The sequence below is a fragment of the Aedes albopictus genome, chromosome 3 (genome assembly GCF_035046485.1).
Source record: "Aedes albopictus strain Foshan chromosome 3, AalbF5, whole genome shotgun sequence".
NCBI classification, from domain to species: Eukaryota; Metazoa; Arthropoda; class Insecta; order Diptera; family Culicidae; genus Aedes; species Aedes albopictus.
In genome coordinates, this window is record NC_085138.1 from 422,356,322 (window position 1) to 422,373,473 (window position 17,152).

General features: G+C 41.4%; 1 protein-coding gene across 1 annotated transcript; it reads right to left on the reverse strand.

Moving 5' to 3' along the window:
* Window positions 1-341: 341 nt before the first annotated feature.
* Window positions 342-669, reverse strand: LOC109433482 (uncharacterized). The gene has a single exon (XM_062856376.1). It carries the CDS (start codon window positions 667-669, stop codon window positions 496-498), a length of 174 nt encoding a protein of 57 aa, XP_062712360.1. The 3' UTR covers window positions 342-495.
* Between the last annotated feature and the right edge of the window lie 16,483 nt (window positions 670-17,152).

Here is a 17,152-nt window from a genome sequence, read left to right on the forward strand (position 1 = left end):
GTCTCTTTGTCCTATATATAATTTCACTGTTTGTTCCGCTTTTCGATGCGTTGGGAGTTTTTTGGGGGGTTGATAATTTTTGAAGGTCTGCGTGTTGCGTAACGATGGGATTGTCCGGATTTTATTCGGTATCGCGGGAATTGCTGAACTATTTTTTAGAGCACTTGGATGGGTTGCACTGTTCGGGATCAACGATTTCTATATTTATATCACAAACTTATTTTTTCGATGTTGGCAGTGTTCATTGACAGTTCTCGACACAAACAGTTCGCGTACGATTTTTTTACGTTTGAATTGACTAGTTGAACGTAGAAGAAGCCAAAGTTCTTTTTTTTTTGTCGGAGGAAAAAAGTTGACAATCTTCGCACTTTTCTCTTTAAAACTACTGAACTGATTTATTGCGGCTAAGCTAACACTTTCTCTTAACTCGATAGACTAACGTAGTAGGCGGTAGTGGGTTACTAAGATTTACTGGTACAACTGGCACTGAGCTCCTTAGATTGCGCCGCACTCGATACCTTCTTGACCGAAAGCGTCCGTGTCCGAAGCGCTCATAGAGATGAGATATTCATGCAGGGCGATGGTCTGGTGCAACCACTTCCAGGTCTGGTGCAGGGAGTTGATGCGGTATCTAATACCAACACAGTCACGACTGCAGTTAAAGGGCATTCCTTTTAGTTAGCAGACAGTAGCAAAATGTTAAATTCCCGTTGCCTATCTGGAAACAACGGCAGGTCAGTCTATCTCCCACTATAGGCTGTTGCTGCGACGTAGAACTATCCACGTTCTCTTCCACTGCTCGATTCTCTTCTAATCACTCAAACTTCGCTATCACATTGAAGCCAATAGACACTATACAATCTGCTCATAAGAACACTGTAACCGAAGGTAGAGGACATTCACTGATGATATTTGATTAGAAGGGCGCGAAGCCAATCACTGTAACTGAGATAGACACGTTAGACGGCGCGAGACGAAATCCACTCGGAACGACAAGCGAAATGCAACTGAAGGCGAAGTCGTTCGGCACCTTCATTTATATATTTATTTCGCCCCTATCAGTGTATTCCAGCCTACTCGGATCGCACACGACAAGCGTGACTACGCGAACGAAGCACAGCACACTACGTTGTTTGTTGCCCGCCTAGTAGCCGTAGAGCCCACAATACACGGAATGCATCGAGAACGCACTTTACGACCGTTCTCACGCGTATTGGTTGGTCTGTTCTCACACCACCGCAGCACGCGAGTCTCGCGTCGAAATCACGATATCAGCTGATGATCCCGTACGGAAACGTCCCGGCGGCGGCCCCGGACGGTAACGCGTGTACGAGTCAACCAACTCGAGGCTCTGATGCTCTCGCGATGCTCCCTTTTCGGCCTAGCAACATGTTCTGCCGCATCGACGGTCGCTTTTATATGCCTTCCCGATTGCGTCTTGCGTTGCGACCGACGAGTACACTTGAACGCAGAGTGCATTTACGTTATTACGGCCGAATCGGATGTTCTGGATGAATGGCGACAACTGCACTTTCCTCCGAGCTAACAAGTTTTGTGTGTAGGTATAGGTTGGCGCATAATGAATTGCGATTTTCATTGTTCCCTCGTCGTCATTCGTCTCTTGTTGTCTTCCCTTGTGGAAGGTCAGGAACTCTCGCCGGGATCATGCTAGCCGCAGCCGCCGGGTCGGTCGGTGATGGTTGATGATTGACAGATTTCATGAACAAGGAAGATTCCCTGGATGAGTTTCCTGAGGGTTGATTGATGGGTGGAAAGGATTATTTTTAACTGAAACTCATTACTTTGTTGTGACGATACTTTCACAATCTTGTACTAAGCCATTCCAGTTTAGTGAAATGATGTAGTCTGTTGTGAAATATAAACTTCTAAGAATTATTTTTCAACGTTCGTGGTATATGTATCTCTGTAGAACAGCATCACTCTACAACAAATCTCACAAAAATAAAATAAGTATTGTGCAATGAACATATTGAAAGAAGTTTACTGGAATGAGTAGATTGTGACCAACCCGCCTCCACTTTCGCTCCTGCATTTGTGTCCATATAGGCTTTTGATAACATCGACGATGGAGCGTCACGTTGTAGATCCAATTTAGCGGCATCGGTCTCACCCCAGCCGGTGTAGTGTTACGTTTGTAAATTGTTGTGAACATTTTGTCTGTTTATTTAGTATGTTTTACTAAGGTTTGTACATTTGTCCCTGAAATTTAATGTGCATTTGTAGCGCTTCAAAAATTTCAGGAGCGATCCAGTACAAAACGCACAAGCCGTCCCCTAACACGGACATCAAATTGTAGACGGTCTTGTGTTGTTACCCGAATCTGGATGCCCCCTTAGGATTAGAAATTCCTAGACCAAACACAAGCTATGTAAGTAAGTAACGCTGCAAACAAAAGGCAATCAGCCAGAAAAAATACGATTACAGGATTGACTGATGGACCAAGAACAAAAATGAAACCTCGTCATCCTGGGTTCGGACTTAGTTATCTATTTGGATAACTGGGCACAATTTATGTTATGTGTTGCATGTTTGTGTTTTGTGCATTTGTAATGTTCCATTTTGTTATTCGTATCTAAGTTCCCAGACGTGGGGCCTGATACGGAAAATAAAATGTGCATTTATAAGGTTCCAATTTATTCGTTACAGTAGGTTCGAACCTGGCTGACGCCGTCGGTATTTCTGAGACGCAAATGTCTGATCACGCTTTCCCTTGGATAGGAAGTACAGCCGTAGGTCCCGCCCCATGTGTTGGTGAGTTCGATATCCAGGGTGTCAGGTGTGCGTGCATGTCTCCCTAAAAGTCCGTGTTTAGGCTTAGTACCAGAAATAGACGGACGTTGAACTACAGCTGATGCCGGTGTCGGCTGACGAGAAATAAGAAGAAAAAGAAGAATAAGAGATCCAATTGTGAGGTCTTACTTATCTTACCGGTCAGACTAAGGCCTGAGGGACCTTTGCTGTACATAGGAGGCTTCTCCATTCTACTAGGTCCATGGCTGTGTATCTCCAGTTCCGCACTCTGCGAAGGGTCCGCAAATCGTCCTTCACTTGATTGACCCACCTAGCTCGCTGCGCTCCACGTCTTCTTGTACCGGTCGGATGACTTTCGAGAACCATTTTAGTCGAGTTACTATCCGACATCCAGATGACGTGACCCGCCCCCCGTAGCCTCTCGATTTTCTCAGTGTGGATGGTTGGTTCTCTCAGTAGCTGATGCAGTTCGTGGTTCATTCGCCTTCTCCAATTCCCGTCTTCCATCTTCACTCCGCCGCAGATGGTACGCAGCACATTCCGTTCGAAAACTCCGGTACTCTGCACGTAGAGTTCATGCTTCGTGCCCTTAGAGGACTACCGGTCTAAGCAACGTTTCGTAGATAGTTCTTGTGTTGTTCGATCCCAGTCCCGGCACTTTCGTCAGTTGCTTTTTCCCCCTAAGAGCAGCTGACACTGTCTCTCTTATGAGCCCATGGCCCAAATGGATCTGGATACATGGACATCAGCGAATGGCAACTCATAATGGACCCCCAATTGGACTGGAAAAGGAACAACCAACAGCCACACATCAACATCCTCGTGCTCATCATTCTACCATGATATGGTAGAAAGTGCAAGCAGTGCAAAGGCAATAAGTTCGATATAGTAGATTTGAAATAGAATACATTTAGGCACTGTAGTGCCATAGTGGACAAAAGAGCTGAAAATTACACACCAAATTTTTCGAAACGTTTCCAGCACAAAAAAAATCAGCAAAATAAATTGCTGAATTTCAGCAAATTTTTTGCTGAACTTCAGCACAACGTTGCTGATCAACTGTCAAAATTGCTGGATGGTTCAGCAAGTTGAAAAATAATTGCTGATATTCAGCAAATTCATATTGCTGAATGAAATCAGCACAAAAAAAAATCAGCAAAATTTGCTGAATACCGGCAAACAAAATTTGGAGTGTAGGTTAAGCGATTGAAGAATAAAAAAAATAACAAGCAGCCCTCGCCCACTTGATCAGTGCACGCAGTGCACCAATGTAAATCTTGGTGCCACCTTCGGCCGCCATTTTGATACCTAGATATTGGAAGCTTTCAACCTTCTCCACTGCTTGCCCAGCTCCGTAAAACTGGAAGGGTTGACCATGTTTACATCCAATGAGTTGGTCTTGTTTACGTTGATGGTAAGACCTGCCGTTGAGGGGCGTTCGACAAGATCATCATTTGGTTCACGTTCAATCGCACACCAGGATCTCGGCCATTGCATTGAGGAACAGTAGCGATGATAGTATGTCTTGCCTCACTCCAGCGACGACCCGGATGCGATCGGACAAGACACCGTTGGTCGAAACATTTTTCGTAATCAATGAACACCAGGTAGAGAGACTCTTGGAATTCATTGATTTGCTCCAGGATGATACGGAGCGTGACAATATGGTCCACACAGGATCGTCCGGTACGGAATCCAGCTCGCTGCCGTCGGAGAGTTGCGTTAATCTTCTCCTGTATCCGGTTAAGGATCACTTTGCAGAGGACTTTAAGAACGATACACAGTAACATGATGCCCCGCCATGTCGCGGTTTCCCATATGTTGCAGAATAATTGATGCAGTAGTTGTGCGGATACTACGGGGTTAACTTTGAGCATCTCGGCTGATATGCGATCGACCCCGGGGCCCTGTTCGATTTCATGGTACGGATGGCTGTTTCTATCTCATGCACTTATGGAGCTTCGGTGTTGGTAATACGTCGAACTCCTGGCGGATCATACTGAGGTGTTGGTGGCGTGATCGACACTTAGTACTCAAAGTACTCAAACCAGCGTTTTAGCTGATTTGCCGGGTCAGTCAATAAGTGTCCAGACGTGTATTTCACGGGCATCGTAGCATTCATCTTAGTGCCACGTGAATCATCGGGATGCCAACGGGTTACCGACCAGTGTGTAGCCACGTGAAAAAGTCGGACGAAGCTATCTAACGCTGGACGGAAACCGGCAACTTTCCGACCATCGCATCGGGACTGTGACGGCAACGGGAACGTTCTGCCCCCCCCCCTTCTTCGCCAACGACAATTAAGTGGCCAATTCGTACGATCGACACTCATAGCCCGAAGCAACGACACTCAATCCAGTTTCCGCATCATTGCAGCCGACTTCAGTGTGGCTGCACTCATCGACTACACGCATGTCGTTTTGTTTTTCGCCCGCCCCACCAGACCATTCAAATGAGTCGTTGAAAAACTGAACATCATGTTGCCCTACCGTCCCACATCAACATTTACAAACAAAATGTTACTGTTCGGTAACATAACATAAGGCTGAATTTCAAAAGGCTGAATGCACAAAAGGCTGAACACGAAAGGTTGAAAGTAACATAAGGCTGAATTTCAAAAGGCTGAATGCACAAAAGGCTGAAATTGCAAAAATGCAGGAAATGAGTTATAGTACCATAAACTGGGGTGTAGTTGATCAGTGGGGTGAACCTGATCACTCAATTACCCACGAATATCGACTTTCAAGGAAGTTACCATTCAATTTTAATGTTACGTCATTGAATTGCGAATGGTTAAAATAGAATTGTTGCTTCCTTGAAAGTCGTTATACGCTGGTAGTTGAATGATCAGGTTCACCCCACTGATCAACTACACCCCAGTTTACGGTAGTTCTTCTTCTTTTTTTTCTGGCGTAACGTCCCAACTGAGGCAAAGCCTGCTTTCAGCTTCTATACGCATTTCAACAGTTATTAATTGAGAGCCTTCTCTGCCAATGATCACTTTGCATTTGTATATCGTGTGACAGCCAGGAAGATGCTTAATACCCGCGGTTGTCAAGGAATTTTCCATTACAAAAAGTTTCTGGCCCGAGGGAGAATCGAATCCGTCACCCTTAGCATGACTACTTGTTCGCTAACCAGATCGGCTACATATATGAGTCCTAGTCATAGAATGTGCTTAGTAAAGAGACTAATGATGCATCCCAAGTAACAAAATTAATTTTATAATGCTTTTGAAGTATTCTTCAACACCTGTTCTTTAACCCTTTGGAGCCGGAGGGGTCATATATGACCCCGGCGATGAAACCGAGCATAACAAACGTGTTCGACACCAGCGAGGTTGCGTCGACAGCGGCGAAAAAAATCGGCTCCAAAAGGTTAAAACCATGCATAAACCAAATTGCTCTGCAACACGACATCAACTCAACCATAAACCCGCCTTAAGACCAAAGAGGCCCATCCTAAGATGCTCTTGGAGAGATGTTTTTAAATTTCTCTTAAAACTTGTTGTACTTCCCAAGTTGTCCTCAAGGCGAATTGCTCACTCCTTGTAGAATTCTTCAAACGAACGATAAAACGATAATAAATTTGTCAGTGTTGATGCTGATGCAGCTTTTATGTCGACAGAAAAGTTTGGTGAATTAAATTGAAATTAAAAACACAATGAAAATGACACATTATTGTAATCGGGATTAATTTATTACACAAATTGGAAACATTTCCGTGGTGTAACAAGGATGCCAAATGCCAAGCAAAATTCATCGTATATATGTTGCAAGATACTTCCAAAAATTGCAACGCGCTTCCATTATAACGCACTAATAAAATATTTAAAAATATTATTCCTGGTCATGCGAACATTGCTCATGAGTTTTCTCAACATGGCTTCCATTGAAATTTAGGCCGGTGGTCGGTCCATCATCGATGGTTTTAATCAAAATCACCATAAGATCGTCTTAAATTTCTTTCAACTCATGCCAGAGCTAAAAGCATAACTCAAGAATACTAGGATTTATAACGTTCTCAATGCAGCCTGGTTGGCCTCCATCCAGAACGTCTTAAATTTATTTCATCTTATGAAAGGGTAAGAAGTATTACTCAAGAGTACTCAGGTTTATAACGTTCTTGATGTAGGTTTATGCAAACTCTGCCAAGAACGTCATAAAACATGTACGCCAAATTGTAAACAAACAATAAATTATCGCACCGCGGTGGATTTTGTAAATCTTGTCCGATGAATTGATTTATCAGCCCGGTACCGTTGCCAACCTGGCAGACCTTTTTCGATAAGCGGCCTTGATGCGGTGCAGTGCCTCATTCCTCCGGTCAGCATTTCCAACAGGTAAGTAGTTGTTGATTTTGAAGTTCGATGATTGGAACCCCGATTGCACGGGAAACGACGTCCTGGATGACCATACCCACCTCATTTCGGATGCTGCAACCGGAGGAACTTGGCACTGCACCGCGTTGCGGTTGGGTTTCCGGGTAGGTGTTCTTGATTGGCAGCAATAATGGAACGATGAGAATCAAAATCTGATGCTTTTTTTCTTGTATTTTTCATGTACCAAATTGTTCTTATGCGAGAGCAGTTGCTCTTGATCAAGAACGGATGATTGAAAATAACTACAAGAACCTTATAAAACTGAAAATAAGTTCAACAGTTCTTGTTGTGTTTATGGTTTTATGAACTGAACCTCAAGTATTCTTGGAGGTGTTTTTAAAACCACATATTGACGAAGAATAGTTGTGCTCAACTGAAACTCCGATAAGATCAACTAGAATATGCAATGTTCCGATAAAACTATCATAAAAACAAATAAAACCAAATAGAATTAAAATTGTTACTTGGGATACCAACTAACACAAAAAATGACTGATGGTATTTCAATTGGAGATTTTTCCTTCTTTGAGCATGAACTATTCTTTCGAGTCATGCTGTTATGGAGATTGATTGCCATTACAGCTGCCAACAATGTGATCAGAGATTTTTCCTTCTTTTAAATATATGCTATTCTTTGGAGAAATACTGTCATAGTTATGTAGGCGATCAATGATGCATATTTAGCGCGGTAAAACAGTCCTAACGCATTCCGATTTTGAACATAGTAACGGAAGCATGTTCGTCCAATGAACCATCAACCAATGAGCGGTAGTGTGCGTCAAATGTCAAACTCAAGCAAAACCAATGCAAGTGTCAGGGCTGAGTGGTCGGCCAACTAGCAAATTTTCACTAAGATCATTATATCAGTGTACGATATGAATAATTAGAGTGTTATGTCTGTTTGTCTGTGATGTTAGTGTTGCCTTTAGGCTCGCATGATTGCCTTTAGGCTCGCATGACTGCCTTTAGGCTCGCCGTTTGAAAACTAGTCAAATCATTATTTCAGCCTTATGTTATTTCAGCCTTTTGGCATTTTCAGCCTTTTGTGATTCAGCCTTTCGTAGTTCAGCCTTTTGTTATTTCAGCCTTTCGTGTTTCAGCCTTTTGTACGTAACCCGAATCATCGTAGAGAAGACGGATGTCGCCGGTGTTAGCGGCTTTCTCGCCTTCGTCGGCTAGGGAGTCCACCCACGCTCTCCCGTCTACATGAGCGTTTCACTTCCTCCTCGAGAGCCGAATAGCGCTGACGGGCTACGGCTTTGGCTGCTCGTGTTTTCGCTCGCTCTATCGCGGCTTTGGCGTTCCTTCGCTCCTCTATGTTCCTTCAGGTATCATCTGTGATCCACTGCTTTCTCTGGGTGTGTAGCTCACCCAAATTAATCTCGCCAGTGGCGATGAAGGCGTTCTTGATGGCGCTCCTTTGATCTTCTATACGCTTCCACCTGCTGGAATATCCGCAACACGGTTCTCTAGCTCCTCGACGAAGGACCTTTTCACCGTAACGTCTTCCAATCGGCGTGTGTTGAGTCGACGGCCGATTTTCTCCTCCTGACGCAATGCGCAGTCGGATTAGAATATGATGGTCGGACGCAATGTCACTACGTTTGTTCCGCACATCAAGAAGTCCCGTCTCCATTTACGGCTGATGCAGATGTGGTCGATTTGATTTTCTGTGACGCCATTACTGGAAATCCATGTCACTTTGTGCACTGGTCGATGAGGAAAGAGCGATCCCCCATTTACCATGTCATTGTTGCCACAAAACTCTGCAAACAGCTCTCCGTTCTCGCTCATTTCTCCGAGACCATGGCGTCCCATGACGTGCGCATAGTCCGAGTTGTCGGAACCAACCTTCGCGTTGAAGTCGCCCATGAGGATCTTGATATCACCTTTTGGAATCTTGTCCACGACAGCATTCAGTGGACGGTAAAAGTTCTCTTTATCTTGCAATTCGGCAGCATCGGTTGGCGCGTAACATTGGATCATGGTAAGGTTTCGAACCCGAGTTCTGAATCTGGTTACAATTATCCTCTTATTAATAGGTTCCCACTTGATGAGCGCAGCGTGGGCGTGAGCGCTAAGCAGAAAACCAATTCCACGGTGGTGAGGAGCGTGTTCACCTCGTAGTCCAGAATATAGCAGAATTTGACCCGACGCCAATCTGTGTTCTCCAAAGTTCGACCAACGGACTTCGCTCAGTCGTAGGATCTCAAGCTTCATACGGCATGCCTAATTGGCTAGTTGTGCCAGTTCACCCTGCTGGGCTAGGGTTAATACATTCCAAGTTCCAATTCTTGTCCGTTGTTTTGTGCTAAAATACGTTGCCGTTGAATCAGTTCGTAATCTTCCATTTTCGGTTTCAGTAACGGTTTTTTGGGTTTCGGAAACAGTAGGTTGTTGGCCTAAGGTCCCCTATCCACCGTGGTGGGGCTGCCACCTTAGATATAGCTTCCGGTGGAGGAGCATTTCATACTCAGCCGCTGGATCCCAGAACAGACGCTGTTTGAGCCGCACCTCCTTGGTGAACAGATGCTCGACGTACCTCCTCAATCTAGCTGAAGTCAGAAGGACAACAGTGCCCAGGCTGCACTACCAGCTAAGCACACAACTCTTAGCTGGCGGTCTTTGTCATCGCTTGACCCGTGGAAGCATGAGGTAGGAACTTGTGAGGACCAGAGCTATGTTGGACGCTCTCCTTTTCGACTCACCGTTTTGCAGCCCGTTTGTCCAGATTTGCCATAAAAACTTCAAACGCGATGCACAAAATGTAGGCTAAACCAATCATGCCCCAAATTTATCACAGTTGTTTGGGATCTTTAGATGAATGCAAAAAAAGATAAAAAAATGAACATTTCTGCTTATACTCCATATTTTCTGACATCGTTGCGTTAAAGAGCAAATATTGGAATATAAATACAGAACCACTTACTTACAAAGTAGTGATCTAGTAAGCAATTGTGCAATAAAATGCGTCATACCACCAGAAGCCGGCCGGCATCAACTTAGTATACCATCTATATTACTATATTAAATTGACGAACCTACGTATTTCGCAGAGTGTGACACAGAAGGCATGTCCGTCCGTCCGTTCGATCATACGGTACGGGTGACCTGAGAATCATCTTATCTTGCCCACTTCACGCAGTAGTAATCATGTACGTACAACAAATAGCATCTCAGTTCTAACCAGCCAATGGTCACAATTGCTACAATTTACTCCATTATTGGATGCATTTGTGATGCGTAGTTGTAATATACAGGGTGTTAGGTTCCTGAGTGCAAACTTTTTAAAGGGCGATAGAGGACCATAAATGGTGAAAAAATTGTTCTATGCATATGGTCAAATCTCAACCGTTACGTAGTTATTGAACTTCCCAGGTTTTTGACTCTTATTGCCTTAACTGGCTATAACTTTAAAATGGTCAAACTTATCGCAGTTTTTTTACCCTTATTCGAAAGATTATTGAATTTTCTATCAAATGGCAGTTATTTATTTAACTAAACCGATTGGTTTAGTTAAATAACTAAGTTTATAACTTATAAGTTGTGTGTTTTAATTTGTTTTTGTCAATTATCTTCGAAAAATGCGTAATAATTTAAAATTCTTTCTTAGGCGAAAATGTGGCCCCTGTTTCACTCTACAGTTCGATCGTTAAAATCAAACTTCTATCTTTTATTGTTTTCTTGCAATTTCGATTTAAACGTCGCATTTCAGATCATAAATTTGCAATTGTCATGGTAAGCACGTTTTTGCGCACTGTGCCGCACATTTGAATCAAAATTGCAAGAAAACGATAAGAGCTAGAAGTAAGGCGTCAAAGAACGAACTGTAGACTAGAACAGGTGCCACAACTCTGCCAAAGAAAGAATTTTAATTTATTACGCATTTTTCAAAGATAATTGACAAAAACAAATTAAAACACACTATTTTTTACTATTTTACTCTAGAAAACTTTGTTATTTAACTAAACTTATCTTTTCAAAGATGCCATTTGACAGAAAATTCAATAATCTTTCGATCAAGGGTAAAAAAACTTCAATAAGTTTGACCATTTTAAAGTTATAGCCAGTTAAGGCAATAAGAGTCAAAAACATGGGGAGTTCAATAACTACGTAACGGTTGAGATTTGACCATATGCGTAGAACAACTTTTTTCACCATTTATGGTCCTCTATCACCCTTTAAAAAGTTTACACTCAGGAACCTAACACCCTGTATAGATGCACAGCTGTCTTGTACCGGACGATCATCAGAGAGAACGCCTGATCGCAGGTTCCAAAACTGATTTGAACCAGTTATAATCAGTGGCTGGATGAGTACAGGGTGAGAGTGGAATAGTGACGCTATTTAGTTCAGTTGTATTATGATGGATTTGGAAACGCATGATTTTTGAAAGCACCCTAACCGTGTGCCGCTTCGAGATATTGACGCCTACCTATAAAAAAATGGTTTGCATTGGAATTCTCTAGTGTTACATCCCTTGAAAAAACAAACCTTAACCGGTTCACCCTTTAACTGATTGAATACCATTTCCGAGTCTCCGGTCGCCGGTGAAAGAGAAATGGTTCCCAGCGACGATGCGACGCGTCGTACAACTGAAATCTCCACACAGCACAGGCGGGAACAAACAACTGATAACGTTTTGACAGGCTCTGATCCATCGAATCAAAGGTTATACATATGTGTAGCTAGCTGCACAATGAGACTGCCGACTAACTGTTCGAGTAGAACCCCATGATTTTAGTTTGTATTTAAATGACACGGTTCCGACGATTTTCGAAATCATAACTCAACTATATCACGTTGATAACAGCGATCTATCTGTTCTAGTCCGCAAATGATCACGTATTAGGGTGGGGCACTGTAATCACTTGCACAGATCACGGTTTTCTTGCCAATATGAGCTTATAGATTTAGGCAATTTTATAATACCTTTGTATCGTTGTAAACAAAATCATTTGTACGTAGGGTTTACATTTCCACAGCTTTTAACTGCATGTCTTTTGAGAAGTTGAATTCAGTTACAAATTTTGAAAACGACGTATAATCAATGGTGTAGCATTGATTATACGTCGTTTTCAAAATTTGTTACTGAATTATTTGCGGTTGTTTAGCGATTAGGGATAGCAATTGGAATCATTGTAGGTTTTTGTATCGTTGCATTTGTATATCTTCTGTATTGCCTCCTAATCAGCTAGATCCAGCTGCGAATTGCTAGGATTCTACGACAGGACGAGATAGGTAATCTGGCGCCATCTGGGAGACGCTGCCGTTACATGGTCCTTCGTCGAGGAGCTAAAAACTTGTGACGCGGACATTCAGGAAGTACGCATCGTAAAAAAAACAATAAAGTACCATTGGGAATGCCTCTATTGTCACCCACCACAGAAATAAGTGAATACAACGGATACAACGCGAGCAAAAATACTAGGAGCCAAAACGTGGTTAGCCACATTGGGTCACGGAGGTGGCAAACGTTTCCTATTCGTAAATGTTTGTTAGATCAATCAAAACTATTTTTAAAATACAAAAACGATTAAGAAAACTATCAATGCTTTTATAATTAGTGCAAATACTACAAACCGGTGACGCCATTGCTGTATTCAATCCGCCATCGAACACGAGCGTCAAAATAAAAGTTCAAAAGGTTGGACACGCCATCCATGCCATGCAGTTGTTATTGTCAGTTTGTCTGTTCTTCTATGAAATGGTTCTACCGGACGCGTACCTGCCTCTACTACGTCGAATTGTATGCACTTCTCTGTTATCAGTTCCCAACTGGGGCGCTAGCGGAGATTCCAGATCGAGATGGGATTGTTGTATGATTACATTACTAGGACCTACCGTTTGTTGTGCGCCGTAAGATTGTTGTAGAGGAAAGGTTTCATTATTCGGTCCACGAAATGGTCCACGAAAAAGATTTACGAGGAAAGATGCATTCAGCGCCTTCAAATGATTTTCTAGATTAATATGATCTTCTACAAAGTTGTTCCTGAAAATTCCTAAATTAGGGTGGTCCATATTTTCAAAGAAATTTGGAACCAAACTTTTTTATTTGCAAGAATAACTATATACATTCTTCGGGATAGTTGAAGTTCTATCAATTTTGAGCAAGTTTGCTGAAGACACTATTTATGTAGCTTTAAAATTGACCGATCTAGAGGTATTTTTCTGAATAAGCTTAGGGTGGTTCAAGAAAAACCGGTTTTCTGGCGTTAACATTTTCAGTATCGATTTTTCATCAAAGTCGCCCAAGAAACACTTGTAGAGCATTTGAAGACGCGTCGTTTCGTGCGCTGAGATGGTCGTTATCTCTTTTGGTTCAAAAGTTACAGGCATTTTTCTTAAAAAAATCATAGTTTTTTTTAAAAAGGTGTTATGACGGGTTGGGGCAAACATAAAAAATATCTTTTGCCCGCATTCAAAAGAAGAAATGTTGTTTTAAAACAAATCAAAAAATTAGAGGGGTGTTATTTTTGTAACTCAAGTGAAAAATACTAGAAAGTGCATATTTTTTTCTACAAAATCACGGAAACGAACCAGCCAAGGGCTGAAAGTCTCTTTAATAAAGACAAATCAATCAATCAATCTACAAAATCATCAATATCTTTTGAACGGAATGACGTAGCAACATTTTCAGCGCACGAAAATGTGCGTTTTTCAAAGCTCTGAAAATGGTTCTTAGACAACTTTAATGAGAAATTTGAAACTAAAAAGATAAAGCGTTTAAACTGTTTTGACCAAATTGGAGCATTTTCCCATAGTTTTCATAGGGTGACGCTAGAACAAATCGTTTTATTGCTTTATCTTTTTTGTTTCAAATTTCTCGTCAAAGTCGTCTAAGAACCACTTTTAGAGCCTCCAAAAACGCGCATTTTCGTGCGCTAAGAATGTTTCTACGTTATTCCGTTCAAAATATATTGATGATTTTCTAGAAAAAGTAGACACTTTTCAAGTATTTTTCACTTGAGTTACAAAAATAACACCCCTCCAATTTTTTGATATGTTTTATAACAACATTTCTTCTTTTGAATGCGGGCAAAAGATATTTTTTATGTTTGCCCCAACCCATCATAAACCCTTTTTAAAAAACTATGATTTTTTAAGAAAAACGCCTGTAACTTTTGAACCAATATTGATAACGACCATCTCAGCGCACGAAACGACGCGTCTTCAAATGCTCTACAAGTGTTTCTTGGGCGACTTTGATGAAAAATCGAAACTGAAAAAGTTAACGCAAGAAAACCGGTTTTCTTGAACCACCCTAAGCTTTTTCAGAAAAATACCGCTAGATCGGTCAATTTTAAAGCTACATAAATAGTGTCTTCAGCAAACTTGCTCAACATTGATAGAACTTCAACTATCCCGAAGAATGTATATAGTTATTCTTGCAAATAAAAAAGTTAGGATACCAATTTCTTTGAAAATATGGACCACTCTATTTTTATTATTAGGTACAACTTTGTAGAAGACCATAATTGCCTAAAATCTCATTTGAAGGCGTTGAATGCATCTTTCCTCGTAAATCTGGTTCGTGGACCACTGTGCTGTGGACATGCTCACAGAACACTAAGCTGAGAAGCAGGCTTTTTTCAAGTTTGGAATTCACGTCAGGAAAAACTAGAAGTACATACAAGAAGCAACCCTACGCAGATGAAAGGTAGCGTCCATTTATTACGTAACGCTAAAATCGGCATTTTTCAAACCCCCCTCCCCCCTCCGTAACGCTTTTTTGTAAGAAAATCCTAAAATTTTTGTATGGACCGTAACACTCGGCTGTACTCCCCCCCTCCCCCTAGAGCGTTACGTAATTTGTGGACGGCGCCAAACTGGGTAAGACCTGTTCCAGCGTTGCGCACAGACATGCCTACCTAAGGCATACATAAAAATGGTTCAAACACGTGATCGATCACAGAGAGGGATGCACATTTCACAGAGCTACCATCAGACGAGCTGTACTAACTAGCATACACATAAATGCGCACCAAATGGTCACTGATTGTATCATCAACTGAATTGACCTGGGAGGAGAGGCCATTTGCGTAGATGCTGGTGGAATTTATTGATTTCAGTCGGCTGACAGACACACGGTGTCCAAATAACCGCTATTATCGCGTTGGCTTACATTCGTTTACGTTACATTTTCCTTAGCTCTTTTCTTTTTTTTTATTAATTTAAATGCTTGCTCAAAAAATATTTCTTTTTTTTTATTTGTATATTATTCTCTGTGCAATTTTCCTACTAGAGGCCACCGAATTCGGCAGCAATGCGCAAGTCGAAAAATTACAAAGATCTGCCTGTACTGCCTATAACTTCATATTTGAGATGAACAGATGATTATCAAACGAGTACTCTTGATAACCTGAATTAAATTTGTTCTAGAATTTAAGAAAAAAAATCCAAGTCATTTTGTCTCATTGTCAAATGTAACCGCATAACAGTCACATTGAAAAAAAAAAAATCTGGCTTCAAAGCGTATAACAAATCAAATTTAGGTCTAAATAATTTTCCTGTTATTGATCCAGCGTATGAGAATGAGAAATAACGTAGAAGATTGAATTTCTACGATTGATTTCAAATTCCCTATACATTTTTACACTTCCATATTTTCCATACTAGCGCAAGTTGCAACCTTTGGGCTACAGTGACCGGCACAAAAAAAAAAGATCCACCATAGTGGTTACAGTTTCTAATTAAAACTACATGCAAAAATGATAAAATACACTATGAATGCACTACATGCATTTTACATTGTTTGAGAATGTGTGTGTGTTGAGAAATATTTGGTTTATGAGTAATAAGTAAAATGATTTCTGATAAGATTGGGAAAATTTCTCAAAAATTGGGTATGACAGAAAAAAAATCCACTTGGAAATTAATTCAGAAACTTCAAAATTTAGCCAAATTTTCACATGTTTTGTTTTTGGTGTATGCTATTGTGATGCATTCGATAATGAAATTTATTTTGTTATGAGTTTTATCAATTTAAGGGTGATATGGGGCGAGTTTATTTCTCAAGGTTAGTATAATGGATCAAATTGTCCTTAAGCTATAGAAACTATCTGTAAGTTTTTTTTCCTCGCCTGTTTTGATATTCGCATCTAGCCAGCTAATTACCATCTGTCAAGTAATCAGCCACTGCCACGACGCGTCGTCTCCCAGTCAGGTGCAATGAAATGGATTAACTCCAAGACCTTCCCAGGTTCTGTAGACCAGATCTCACTGGGTTGCAAGCAATCACTATTAAGAAATCTTTGCCTGCGCGTGTATAAAGCACCACAACTGCAAAGCAGATGTTCCGAGGTTTCACATTCCGTATTACAGAAACCACAGATATCACTCTGAATATGTCCAATATTTTTCAAGTGATACCTGCTCGGGCAGTGTCCAGTTACTAGGCCAGTGTATGTACATAGAGCTCTCTTGTTGAGCTCTTAGATTTTTTGGTTTTATAAGCATTTGGTGTTATAAATCGTTTTGACTGATTGCAATTTTTAACATCCATCCAATTAGATATCACCCTCTGCTCAGCCCAGCATTTCAGGCCCATTTTTATTGTACAGTATGATATACCGCAGAATGGTTCTGGGCCAGCAAACTGTAAATTGGAACCACTTTTAGCAAGCTCGTCTGCCATTTTATTCCCTTCAATGCCAATGACCTGGAACACAGTATGTATAAGTTTACTGAATACCCTTGGCACAGCCTGCGCCGTGAAAGAATGCATTCCCAGACAAGCTTTGAAGTACATTTGTAAGCGCACAATGCTTTTAGTGCAGCTTGACTATCTGAGAAAATACAAATATTTGCATATCTATATTTTCTCTCAAGGCAGATATTTGCGCATTTCAAAATAGCAAGAATCTCTGCTTGAAACACCGTAGGATATTGTCCCATCGCCATTGAAATTTGTATTCCAGGGCCGGGAGCAGGACCGTTTTTATTCCAACTTTTGAGCCATCTGTATAGAATTTGATTGATCCTTGACGAACAGTGGGA